Genomic DNA, 14,422 nt, shown 5'->3' on the forward strand with positions numbered 1-14,422 from the left:
ATTATTATTGATACATGGACCCAAGTTATAGGCTGTCATTTTAAGGCAATGGAACCCTGAGGGCAGAACATTGAACCAAGATGCCAGTCCTGCTTTTGCATTGGAATTACTCTGCATCCCCTTTGGAGAAGCAGCAGAGGGCAATGAAAAGATCATGGCAATTAGAATCAGTGGATCTGGATTCAAATCCCTACTATGTCATTAACAAGCTATATGGTCTTGGGCAAGTCATTCTGGGCCTCAGTCTTCCCTTCTGTAAAATGGAGTCATACTAAAGTTTCCCTCCAGCTTCATACCTATTATCTTATTATCCATATAGTCCTATCTCTTGGTGTTTCATTAGGTCTAAATAATAACACTTGCGCCTGAATTCCGCAAAGGGATCATTCTTCCCTCTCAGCCATATGTAATATGGGTTGGGAACGTGTTACAGGATGTGGGGCTTCAGCTTTGATTATCAATAGACTTTCCTTTAGAAGTGGGGGAGTATGAGAAGAAAGCTGCCAGGTGCAACCTAATTTCAAACTAAGACTTATAGGCTCTAGATCAAATTGGAAGAGATATAAAAGAGCCCCTTGAAGCCTCACGTCTAAATCTGTGGAAAACTCCTTGAAGTGACTTCTTAAGACATTTACTACCTTTCACAGTTGAGGAACATAAAGGCAATTCATCCTCCCTTTCAAAATGAGGTGCTCTGGGGCAGCTAGGTGGCACAGTGGAGAGAGCACTGGCCCTGGAGTCAGAAGTACCTGGGTTCAAATCCAGCCTCAGACATTTAATAATTACCTAGCTATGTGGCCTTGGGCAAGTCATTTAACCCCATTGCCTTGCAAAAACTAGAAAAAGAAAAAAATGAGGTGCTCTGAGTGCTTTATTATAGACAACATCTTCAAATTCATTACCTCTTTTCTTTTTTTTTTCAGGTTTTTGCAAGGCAATGGGGTTAAGTAGCTTGGCCAAGGCCACACAACTAGGTAATTATTAAGTGTCTGAGGTTGGATTTGAACTCAAGGCCTCCTGACTCAAGGGCCAGTGCTCTATCCACTGCACCACCTAGCTGGCTCTTCATTACCTCTTTTGCAATTGTTTTTTTTTTTTAAGAAAGGCCTGGGATTTAAGGCCAGAGTTGTCACAGATTTCCGAAATAATTTTCTCTAGATCAGTGAATGACTCCCCAAGTTCATTTTCTCCATCCCTTTACTCTTACTAGTTTAAGTCAGGAGAACAATGTCTTCCACCTCCTCTCCCATCTCATCAAAATCTTTTTGGTATTTTATATTTGTATTATTATTTTATACATTTTTTGTCATGTATATGCTATTTCTTCTCAGTAAAATATAGTCTCCTTGAGTCAGGTAAGGAGGATTTAATAAAGCTGAGTTCAATTGATTCCTCCTTCTCTCCCCTCCTCTCTTCTCACCTCCACTGTTTTAGAATCAGGTCCTTGCCTCTAGGAATTGTTTCATTTATCCTATTGCATCCCTAGTGAAAAGCATAGCTCCTGGAACATAGTTGCTTAATAATTGTTTCATAGATTTATATTGATTGTGAAATGCTCTGTTTTGTGTATTGTTTCTGGTTTTTACCAGGAAAGAATAAGGAGAGCTTTGCAGTCAGGGTATCCCCGCTGCCATTTTAGGAACCCACTAGGACAAAGATTCCTCTAATTAAACAATCAATCAACAGGAATTTAATAAGCTTCCACAGCATCCTAGGTCCTGAAACATATAAATCCTACGCGGTCTCTGCCTTAAGCAGTTTATATTGTTAAAGACTGGAGGTCTTTTATTAATGGCACTTATTAAATGGAACAAATTAATGGCACTAGAAGGTGAGGTGAAGAATGAAGGGAGAAAGGACCCAACTCTCTTTTCTTCTCTTCTTGTGTCTTCCTTCCTTCAGGGGACCCCAAAATTCCGGGTCCTCCCCAGGTTGTTCCTTTAAAAAAACTGTCATGAGACATAGTCTCTATTTATAGGCAACAAACAAGGGAAAACTATGACTCCCACAGAAATTTCCTCTCTTAGAGTTATTTGGGTTAGGTTCAAGATAAATATTAAAAATGTTTGAGGGGGCGGCTAGGTGGTGCAGTGGATAGAGCACTGGCCCTGGAGGCAGGAGGACCTGAGTTCAAATCCAACCTCAGACACTTAATAATTACCTAGCTGTGTGGCCTTGGGCAAGCCACTTAACCCCATTGTCTTGCAAAAGAAATACCCTAAAAAAAAAGTTTGACTAAGCAAACAGACATTTGCAAAGGCCTACCCTTGAATTTATGACAACCTGCTTCCATTTACATATTTATGCCAAATTTTCCTGTCTTCATCTTGTTTGATTAAATAAGAAAATTGAAATTCCATTAATACTAGGTAAAAAATCTGTATGTTGATGTGCTAATCTGGGGAGAAGATAATGGCAGGAAATGGGAGATTGTGAAAAGGATCTGAAGGGCCTCAGAGGGTAAAACAGAATGCAATGCAAGGATTGCAAACTGACAAATTTAGTTCTGATGGGATAAAAATACTTCTAAATTGATAGAGCTATTCAGAAGAGAATTGGACTGCTTTGAAAATTTAGTAGGTCCTTGCTCACTTCCTCTTCTCCTTTCTCCACTATCATGAGAGGTAAAAGAATCCTAGCTTGCATATAGAACTACAGGGTTCAGGACCCATTAGTCTAACTTTCTTATTTTACAATTGAGGAAACTGAGGCCAAGAAATCTGAGGAAACTTGCCTAAGATCAAATAAGAAACAAACATCAGCAAAGCCCAGAAGACCAGTTGTTTGGATGTCAGAGATGGAATCCTGTTTGGGTATGAGATGTACCCTAAATTTGCCTCTGAGATTTCATTTATCTTCACGATTTTGATTCCACGATTGTTTGACATATCCCTGACTTTCCCCCCCCATGTCTTCAAAGTCTCCATAAGGAACAACTGACCGAACTTGCTTGTGATTTTTAAACCTATCAAGAGAAAACTCCTTTTTTTGCACATCAGTTTGAAACATTTTATTTTGTGACAATGTTTGATTCACATTGGTTGGCGCAACAACTTCATGCAAAATATATTGGCACACACTCCTAATAAACGGCACGACATTCCACTTCTGAGTTAATAAATAGAAACTTTTTCTTAAAAAATTCAAAAGCAAAGGCATTTGGGATGAAAAAAAATTATAAAAGCTAGATTCCTAGCACATCACTGCAGACACAAATCACTCTGTTGCTAAAGTTAATATTTAGAAATGTTAAACAGATGTGTTTTCTAAGGAGACTAAGATTTCAAAACCAAAGTATATTGCCTTATGTTGACTCAGAAGTGTGGGTCCATACTATAAGCATTCATGCAATTAACCATAAGTAAGAGATAACCTTAAACAAAACATTGTACCTAACTTAATGACCCCCTGAAGGGCTAAACTTTAAAAGACTTCCTTTTTCTGTCAACTTTAGAATTGTGTGTGTGTGTGTGTGTGTGTGTGTGTGTGTGTGTGTGTGTGTGTGTGTGTGTGTGTGTGTGTGTGTGTGTGATTTAAACAGCCTACAACAGTCTAAAAGTTATAGAAAAAACTGATTTGCCAGAAGTTCCCTTTTAAGGATTTTCACTTTCCTTGTCAATTTTCACAATAAAAGAACCAAAATAAAATCTTCAAATGACCTCTAATATACTTTAACTCTCTGAAACAATGTTTTTTTTTTCCTCCTAGAAATTTGTGAAAGGGAAAAGGATGGCTAAGAGTGGTGTCGTGGAAAGAAAACTGAATTTGGGATTCAGAAAAGGAGCATAGTAGCTTGGGGAAAGTGCCATATTTGGAATCAGAAAATGGGTTTGAATCTTGACTGGCATTGATCACCTATGTGACCTTGGGTAAATCCTCATCTGAAAGATGAAGAGATTGAAATCAATGACCTCCATAATGTCTTTCAGTTTGGAATCTATGAGTATATGTCTCAGAAAACTTGAGCTTATGTCCTGGCTCCACCACATAGGTGGACACGTTTTGGGTTGGTTATGTCAGTTTGTATGTAAAAACAAGGGTTAGACTAAATCATCCCCCAGGTTCTTCCCACCTCTAAATCCTTAATCTAGTATTCTGAGGTACTGTGGTAGATAAGGTTGGCCATTCAAAAGTAGGGTCTGAATGTTTTAGGGATTTCTTTATCCTTGCTAATTAGATTTTTAAAGAAGGTAATGGTATAATATAAAGTTGTGGGTGTAGTAGCAAAAGACATTGTAAAAATGTTAGCTAACAAGATACAAGAGCAATTCAGTCAATGTAGTCCTATACTTTCTTCTTATCAGCCAACAAAACCATAGGCTAAAGAATGTATCCCATGTGGAGAAACTAAACATAATAGAATCAGATATAACTGTGAAGCATCACTAGTCCATGCCCCTTGAAAAAAAAATGACCCAACAATGTTTCTTACTAATATGAAAAGTTGCATCACTAGATATATTGACTCAGGACTCTCGTCTCAGTGTTTATATTTATGCATAAATGCATGGATTCTCCTCTGGATTCTGTATGGAGGAGAATGAATGGCTTCATGGAGGCCCATGGAAAAAGAAAAGGTTAAAATTCATGACCATCTATTAACATCCTCAATTTATATTCTTAGGGCACTTTCCCCTACAAGTATCAGTTTCCAGGGGAGAAGTGGAATTACTTTTTTCCTTTTCATACAATTATATCAAATGGACAAAAAAGAAAGAAAGAAAATCTTCAAAAGGAAGAATATAATAGTTAATCGTAGGATGCAAAAAACTCCATCTGATCATGCTTAAGGGAGAGAAATAGCCATTCGAACTGAAAATACGCTTTGTCAATGAGTAAAATAATATTGCTTACTAAAGAAGGAATGAAAAACAAAAATGTCATATTCAAATCACACTCTTTTCTTCCTTCTACTGCTTTATAGATTAGCTCATTGCTGACATTATTTAAGGAATTTGAACAATCTCGAAGGCAACCTCAATACTTTCTATATTAACTAATGTGTTTAAGTTTAAATTTTTTTTCCTAACACAACTCAAAGTAGAAGACATTATAAAAATGTTAGCCAGCAAGACAGATGAACAAGTCAGTCAATATTGTCCTATCCTTTCTTCTTATCATCGAACAAAACCATAAGCTAAAGAATGTGTCCCACATAGGGGAACTAATCACAGTGGTACCAAATAAAACTGTGAAGCACCACTAGTCCATGACCTTTGCTCTCCATCTTCACTGAATTTGGCAGAAATGAAAGCTCCCCTCACCCAATGGGTTGGGCTATACCTTCTGCCATGCTATTTATTTTTACATTCCATCTTTGCTCCTTCCCAGTACTGATGACTAAAGGCAGTTCTGATAAAGACTTTAGTCAGTGGCCATTTGAAGACCCATGGGTATGGAGACCCAGAATCATCATCATTCCAAGAAAGCTCTCAAAACAGATATAACATTGAATTGCTACACAAAGTCCTCTCCATCCCCTTACCTCTTCCACCAAGCAACAAATTTAGGGGACCCCATGTCACATCTTCATCCCAGTTTGAATATGAAATGGGTACTTTATGGACACCAGGTATCTAAAACCATAAGAGATGAGCTAAAAAACTTAACATTTCTTAACTTTGTGCTGAGTAGAGGGACATCTCTACTTGTGTTATCCTTTTCAATGTCCCGGACTCTCCTAGAGTATGAACTCTTTCTTTTGACTTTGGCCCTCAATTTTTTTTTTATTTTTGATCACCCTTCACGGTGTAGAGAATGCTTCAAATTGGTTTATTTAAAGGCCTTTAGTTTGATGCTTTGGAAGTTAGCACCATTGTATTAATAATGGAATAATGCTTCCTTTTTTGGTGAGGAATGCCTGGATCTGTCGTACTTTACAAACTACCAGCTCCAGGCCTAAAAATATGCTACAACTAGAACTTTTTTGGCATGTGATTTTTGTTTTTCTTTCTGCCAGCTGTAGCTACAGGCTAGAGGGCTCTTCTAAAGGATACTGAGCTCTTGTTAAATGCCAGCAAAGAAATGGCCAGAACTCTAATGGCTACTTTGCTGAGTTTCTTCAAGAGCATATTTGTATTTCATAGGAAAAGTTGCTTTTAGTTTCATACTCTGGAGTAGTCCATTGAGTCCTCAGCTTTTGAAGTACCATTCCAGTCTTGGATTAATTACCAGCTCCTTGAGGGAGAGACTTGAGTTGGCTTCTGGTCAGAATGAGGCAAATACATGTTCTGTGTACAGAAGAAGAACTAAAATTGTACTTCAAAAGATCTCATGGGCTTCCTAGCTCCTCTCCCTCCCCCACAGAAAGAAAAGTTTCCATCGTGATTTATCCTTTTTTTTTGGAGTTAATAGGGTTGGCCATAGAATTTCCCTCCAATGCCAGAGGCTGCTAGCTTCTTTAGACATTGATGGCGTGAGCATGTTTCTTGCAGAGCGGCTTATCTTTCTTGGAGTAAAAAGGCTGTCCCTCCAAATTCACATGGCAGACCTGTAAGAAAGGGGAAGATGTGAGAAAGACATGTCCCAGAAATAGTGAAATCATGAAGAAATTCATGGAATGGGAGCAGTGGTTGTCTTGGTAAATGTTTAAAAACAATCTGGAAAAAATGAACCGAGTCACACACTTTTACTTTTAATCTGCATCATTCACATTTTCTCCATCACTTTCTTAAGTCTAGACCATCAACAAAACAAAAAAATTAAGCCCTGATTTGTGCTTTTTTCATACTGAAATAGTAACAATTGACTTTCATAAGCAGGTTCCAGCTGATCTCAACACACACCTGAATGGAGACTGGATACTTGTGTACCTGTTGATACCCTCGGAAAATATTTTGAGTCAATTGTGTCCCTCTCTTATTTAAAAACCTTCAGTGGTTCCCTACCGACCCTAGGGAATTTTAGGCCTTTGACAATCTAGTTCCAGTCTGCCTTTCCAAGTTTGTTTCCTATTACCCTTTTCATTCTTTTCATTCCATAAACTGGCCTATGAGCTATTTTATGAATGTGACATTCCATCTCCTGCCCTTGTACAGGCTGTTCCTTAGGCCTGAATGAATTCCTTCTTCTTCCCCAACTCTAAGAATTCTTATTTTTTTTAAGGTTCAACTCTGGTACCATCTCTGTCACGATGATGATAAAAGTAGTAAATGACTGAACAATAAAATAATATATATATATATATATATATATATAGAAATAATAAAATAATAAAATAAGTAAAGGATCCCATAATGATAAATATATAAATAAAATAAGATGATAAAATAATAAACAATTATAAATAAGTTGATAAAAATGATAAATGATCAAATAATAATAGCATAGAAGTAAGATGATAAACATGATAAAAGATTAAATAAAAATAATAATATGTACTATATAAATAATGCAATGGTATTATAATACTGATAAATGATTAAATAATAATGATAAATTAATAAATAATACAATGATAAAATGATAAAAGTGATCTCTTTCCTTGCCCTCCTGCCTCAAACTCCCATTATTTGCCCCTTCACCTATCTCCACCATGATATCAGTAAAATGGAAACGATTTGAAACTAAGAACTGTGGGGTTTTTTGTCTTTGTACATAGGATATCTGAGTGACTTGCATATGGTAGACCTTTAGCATTTATTAGATTCCTACTATGTGGGAGATACTTTGCTATATAATAGAGATGAAGGTACAAAAATAAAACTGCTTCTGTTCTCAAGAAACTCAGTTTCTGGGGGAGAATCTATGCTCATGGATAGGCATAGACATACAATATTTTCCCTTTTCAATATATTCACAAATATAGAAATAGTCATGTATCATATAATGGTAAATTGTATAACTTCCTGAGCCTCAGTTGTCTCATCTGGAGTTATATTTCACTACTTTCCTCCTGAGATATTATGAGCATCCAATAAATTAATGTAGGTTCAAGTACTAATAAATATCATGCTTTTGGTTTTATTCTTTTAGGAAAAAATTGGGTCTTTTCTCCCTCCTCTCTCAAATTATTTACTTTGTCTGAGAATCAAAATGATTCATGGATAGAATACCAGCCTTGGAATCTGATGGTCTTTGGGTTCAAAACCCATCTCTGATTGATCGTGGCTGTGTGATTCTGGACAAATCATTTTACCTCTCATTGCTTTTAGGAATGAAGACTGAAGTTATCAAGAAGATGCTGACCAGCACTGGTAGAGTATTCTTCTTCCAAGGAAATCAAATTTAGATTAAAAAAAGCCATATGCATGTACAAATATACATATTGTGTCTCTATGTAGTATGTTTAGATACATGTCATTACATGTTTGTCTAGTTCTTCATATATATGGATGCTTTCACATTATATATATATATATATAATATAATTTATTCCTAGTACTTAGCAGAGATAGTATTGATGCTGAATAAATGCTTATTAATTTGTCTTTCCTACTCTCTCTCTATCTCTCTCTCTCTCCTGACTCTCATGGCTTTTTAAAGTCCCAACTAAATTTCTCCTTCTACAGGAAATCTTGTCAAACTCCTCTCAATTTCAGTAACTTCTTTCTTTTAATTGTTTTCTATTAATCCTGTATGTAGCTTGCTTTGTATGTATGTGTTTGCACGGTGTCTCTCCCATTCGATTGTAAGCACCTTGGGGGCAAGGTCTGTCTCTTCTCCTTGTTTCTCCAGGGTTTAGTACATTGCTTAGTATGTGGTAGATGCTCAATGAATGTTTATTAAATGAATGAAAGCAACTTGCTCAAGGTCACATAGCTAGTAAGCAGCAGAGCTGGAATTTGACCCATAAGTCCTTGCCACCCCCTACTGTTCTACTAACTCCAAGAATCTCCGACTCTCCTTTTCCCAGTCCTCTAGAGCATCATTGATGACTCACTACCCTATCATGCTTCCATTGTTTCATATTAGTCTAATGTGTAAAATTTGTTCCACAAATGAGAATCAAGTTCCTTGAAACCAGGGATGTGTGCGTGTATTTGTATGTGTGTATTCTATTGTACCAGAAGATCCACTTAATAATATTTGAGAGTGGGAGATCCAATCTGGATTGTTTCTTAATGGGACAACTGCTAAAGGAAGCCAGAATCTATTGAAAAATCAAGTTTCTAAGGAATTCTCCCCACTTCCCAGAGACTCATGGATCTCTGAGTTTCCTTAATAAGAGGACCAGAATGTAGGAATCCCAGGAAGGACAGAGAAGATTTTTGTGTTGGGTAACCAGGGATAGCTTAGTTTCAGCCAGGACATCAGGACCAGAAGCCTAATGGTGTTAGTGATGCTGTCTCAGCAGTCAGGGAAGGAGTTAGCTAATGTAATAGCTCATCTCTGCTGAGCACCTCTGTCTGAGCTGCTATGGTAACAGGTAAACATAAACATCTGGGGAGAGATAACAAGCTTATAATGCCAAGCTGAGCCAGCTACATTGCTCAAGAAACCAGGCATCCAGTGGAACCATGACAGTCAGCCTTAAAAGACACATGGGAAATACTGAAGATTCATAGGCTTGACTTGTCCCAACTGTGACTAAACAGCCCCAGGAACTTCCTATTGCTTCTAGTCTAGGGGAAAACAGAAGCTCCTACTTGGTGAATGGAACCTTTCACAATATCTCTCCTTTCTTTCCAGACTAAATGAACTTTCCCCCCTTCCCTGTGACCTCAACATCAGTCAATCTGAGCCACTCTTTCCCCATGATGCATTCAGTAAGATAATAGATTTAGAGCCAGGAAGGACCATTGAGATTTTTATAGCCCAGTTCCCTTATTTTACAGACAAAGAAACTGAGACCTCATGAGGTGAAATGTTTACCCCAAGTTATACAGGAAATAAGCAGCAAAGCTAAGATTCTAACTCAGGTCCTTTGTACTCAGTGGGAAGTTGACTAGTGTAAATACCACTGTGGCCTTGGGGAAGTCAATGAAACTTCCTAAGTTTATGTTTCCCTTTCCATAAAATGAAAACGTTGGGCTACTTGTCATCTGAGCACCTGCCCCCTTTAAGTTGATGATTCTATGAAATGCGTTATTCTTTCCCTTGCCTCCCCATCTCCATGCTTTTCCTCCTTAGTTTTGTGGCTCAGAATCTGTATTTCCTGCAAGACTCAGATCCAGTGACATCTCACCTCCCTCCCCTTCATGACTCTGGAAATCCATTGTGTTGGCTTGTCTGTGATAATATTTCTCTTCAGTAGAATGTAAAAATCTTCATGGCTCCAGTGTCTAACACAGTGTCTGGGACTTAGTTTACAAATGTAAACTCTTGGGCAACTAGGTGGTGCAGTGGATAGAACGCTGGCTCTGGAGTGAGGAGGACCTGAGTTCAGATACTTAGCAGCTGTGTGATCTTGGGCAAGTCACTTAACCCCATCATCCCATAAAAACCAAAGAAAAAGCTACACAAATGTAAATTCTTCATGCTCCTGTGTCCAGCACAGTATCTGGTACGTGATTGGCAGCTTACAAGTCCTTGCTGAATACATGAACCAATGACAAAGATGACATCTGTTTTGACAGTCTCCTTATAGCTAGAATGGAAGTTCAGTAGTTGTATATAAAACTTCCCTTCCTACCTTGACAGCTACACAGGTGACTTGGTATTAAGGAGGCCCATCTCTCAGAGAAAATGGCATCACTTCCCCTGGAAGTCATATGAGTGAGACAAAGTGAACTTGTTTGAGTGCTGAACTTGGAGTAGTGGGCCCTGAGTTCTAAGCCAAACACTGCCATTACCTGTGGGACTTTGAAGAGGTCTCGTTGGTCTTTGATCTCCTCCTCAGTAACATCTCCTTTGGGCCTAGATGACCTCCAAGATCCTTTTCAGCCCTATATGTGACCCTGTGGTCACAGCTCAGTGCAAACTCATGTCTGATGCAGGAATTCTCTCAACCAGACTGTCTCCTTCCAGTGATCGGCAAATAACTGCCCCATTAAGCAGCGACTAGGGCAGGTTTGCATTAACTAGGGGTTACCATAGTGCACAGAGTCAGAAAGTTGCTTCCCTGAGTACTAATCCAGCCTCATACACTTACTAGCTGTGTGACCCTAGACAAGTCATTTTGCCTTGTTTGTCTCAGTTTCCTCATTCATAATATGGGAATCATAGTAGCATCTGCCTCCCAGGATTGTTGTGAAAAATAAATGTGATAATAATTGTAAAAAACTCAGCATAGTAGTCCCTGGCACACAATAGTTACTTAATAAGAGGTCATTGACTTGATGAGGTTTTTCTTTGTGCTACCAAGCTTGCTTGAATTCTGTATAGGTAGAAAATCACCTTACTTTGAAATTGGGAGAGGACTTTATAAATATCCTGTTTATCCACTAGAGAACTCAGCTGGGAGTCAAATGCTCTGGGCCTCCAAGGAAAAAGTCAATAGTAACAAGAATAACAAACGATGCTTCTTTGGTCCTTTAACACATAAACATGAGAAGTATTGGGGTTTTTTTCCTGTAATAACCCTAAGAGAATGGTAGTGCAAAATTATGGTGCCCATTTTACAGATGAGTAGATAGAGGCTCAGCAAGGTTCAGTGGCTTTCCCGTAGTCACAGTTAGGAGAGCCTTAGCTGGTTCTAGATCCAGAAGTACTGGTCCATTCTACTCATTCTAATAGCAGCACCTAGTGCTTTCAAATGAAGGCAACAATATGTTGGAGTTATGCATCAGTAATCAGGAGACCTATCCACTTCCTAGTGAATCGATTAAATGTTAGTTAGCAAGCTTCTTTTTAACATTCTCATTAAAATGTTTCAAGTACCATTTCATTGGACTTAAACATCTCATATCGAGTTCCTTCCCCTAAGCTTTACACAAGAAAATTCCAGTCCCAAGTTTAGATGGGGGAAAGGAAGATAGGGAAAAGCATAAATATTAATCAACTATATCATTTCCAACACTGTACTAAGTATTTTAAAAATACTATCTCACTTGATCCTCATAAGAATCCTGTGAAGTAGTATTATACCTTTTTTACAGTTGCGGAAATTGTGGCAAAGGTCAAGTGACTTGTCCAGGGTCACAGGACTAGTAAGTACCTGTGACTGAATTTGCAACAACCTAATTATTCATAGTTCTCAGAAGCATCGAAGACATCAGAGATCTCTAATCATATTCCATCACTTTACAGATAAGGACATTGCAGTTCATGGGAATTAGTTGACTTGTCCAAGGTCACATAGCTAATGAACTGATCAGAATTAGAGGATCTCAAGTCCCCTCAAAGTATTCTGATGGGTTGAATATTAATTTTCCATTTTCATTAATAACAATTGTCATTTGTGTAGTCCTTTAAAATCTGCAAAGAAAAGCTTCTGGAATGAAGGAATGTTAGTACTATTATTTCCTCTTTACAGATAAGAAACTGAGTCTCAGCTTATGGGGCCTGCTCACGTTAACATGGCTAATAAATTCCAGAAGTGGAATTTGAACCCAGGACTTTGTGACTCCAAGGCCTGATTCTTTACTCTTCATTTTGTTCAATAGAAAGAAATTGCAGGTGATGAAAGGACAACCCCATGCTCATCTCCTGACTCGTCCTGTATTGAGAACAGAACTCATAAACAGAAATCTGCTTTCCCAAGTGAAGGACCATGAGGATTAGACACCAAAGTCTCATTTGACTTTTGTCCTTTAAAATGGAAATAAAATAGCAATGAACAATTTTTACAAGTAAAACCAAGACTTTCCTATGGAAACCCCAGTTCCCTGACCACCCCCTCCCAATTTTGGTTCTTTCCATTTTCAGAAGGACAGTGTGACCTTGGCAGAGTCCAAGTCACAGAAAGGAAAACCTACAGCGCAGATGAAGCATGTGTCATGCCAAGTATGTCCCAGGGCCTCAATGAACTTGTCTCCAGCTTCCACGGGAAAGTCACAGCCATGACACTTGGTGCTAAACAAATTGATGTAATCTGAAATAAAACAAATACACACACTGAGACCCTAGCACTCTGAGAAAGATCCAAGAAAGATGGTGAATGGAGCTGTGGAAAGAAGATGGATTTGGAAGCAGTTCAAACCCCAGCTCTGACCCTGCCTTTCTTTGTGACTTTAAGCAAGTCACGCAACTTCTAGGGACTCAATTGCTTCATCTATCTATTAATTTAGGGGTCAGTATTTTTGACTTTAAAAGTCTCTCTTCTAGCTCAAAATCTATAACCCTAAGGGGAATGAGGAGGGATCTTAGCTTCAATCTACAAGAGACTAAGACTAAGTCCTAATTCACTGAAAACCATGATTGAAAGAAGGGAACATCATGTGGTGTAAAGAGAATATTGCATTTGGAGTCAGAGGACTTGAGTTCCAATACTGATTCTCCTCATTATCACCTGTGGGACTTTGAGAAAATTATGAAGTTTTGTACTTTCATTTCCCCTTCTGAAAAATGAAGAGGACAGTTGTGCTTGATGAACTCTAAGGTTCCTTCCAGCTAAAAATCTATGATTTAATAGACAGAAAATTAAGTAAACAAATAAGTAAGTGAATAAATGATAGTTTATGATTCATTGTTGCTAGATGGCTGCTATCATATGTATAAGAAATCTGTTGAATAACTTATTTTTTAATAGCTGAACTGCTTTGGGGGCAGCTGGGTGGTACAGTGGATAGAGCACTGGCCCTGGAGTTAGGAGGACCTGAGTTCAAATCCAGCCTCAGACACCTAATAATCGCTTAGCTGTGTGACCTTAGGCAAGTCACTTAGCCCCGTTGCCTTAAATAAATAAAAAAAATAGTCGAACTGCTTTGGCCAAATCATTGACTTTGAACTTCTGTAAGTATGTTGTAATTTGAAATGTTTCATGACAGTGTCATTAAATACCATCCAATATTGATAGCCCTCTTCTCTTCTGTCACCTCTCTTGTCTTCCCCAAACAAATATGGAGTTTCTCAATCTGGATAGGAATGCAAATGCTCATTAAGGAGATTCAGTACATTCAGAGTTATGGTTTCACTCAGGGATTATAATGAGTGAAAACCACACATTTTATATCCTCTCTCTGTAAAAACTTCCAAAAGTCTAAATTGTCCAAGAATGGAAGGTAGATGATAAATAGCAGAACTGGAATTTTTAGCTGAAGTACATCTCTGTAATTTCTTTCCAGTGGTCCTAACTCTATACTTTGGATCTGTGTGGATTGTCTTTTCTCACTTCCACATAGCAATACTTCAAATATTTGCAGATAGGTCTCATGCCCCATATCCCTTTTCTCTCCCCATCTCAAGTCTTCTCTTTTTTTTCTGGCTAACTATCCCCAGTCCCTTCCCTGGTGATTTATTTTATTTTATTTTTTAGGTTTTTGCAAGGCAAATGGGGTTAAGTGGCTTGCCCAAGGCCACACAGCCAGGTGATTATTAAGTGTCTGAGACCGGATTTGAACCCAGGTACTCCTGACTCCAAGGCCGGTGCTTTCTCCACTGC

The 14,422-nt window shown here is 38.2% G+C and overlaps 1 protein-coding gene across 9 annotated transcripts in view; it reads right to left on the reverse strand.

Annotated features, from left to right (window-relative positions):
• Positions 1–3,456: 3,456 nt before the first annotated feature.
• Positions 3,457–14,422, reverse strand: part of LDB3 (LIM domain binding 3) — a 110,491-nt gene continuing 99,525 nt past the window's right edge. For all 9 annotated transcript variants that reach the window (XM_074232553.1, XM_074232549.1, XM_074232548.1 and 6 more), the window contains 2 exons: positions 12,798–12,913; positions 3,457–6,490 (listed from right to left, as the gene is read on the reverse strand). In XM_074232553.1, coding sequence (XP_074088654.1) covers positions 6,401–6,490; positions 12,798–12,913 — 206 coding nt within the window. In that variant the 3' untranslated portion in view covers positions 3,457–6,400. The remainder of the gene's footprint in view (positions 6,491–12,797; positions 12,914–14,422) is intronic.

Source organism: Macrotis lagotis, chromosome 4 (genome assembly GCF_037893015.1).
Source record: "Macrotis lagotis isolate mMagLag1 chromosome 4, bilby.v1.9.chrom.fasta, whole genome shotgun sequence".
Taxonomy (NCBI): domain Eukaryota; kingdom Metazoa; phylum Chordata; class Mammalia; order Peramelemorphia; family Peramelidae; genus Macrotis; species Macrotis lagotis.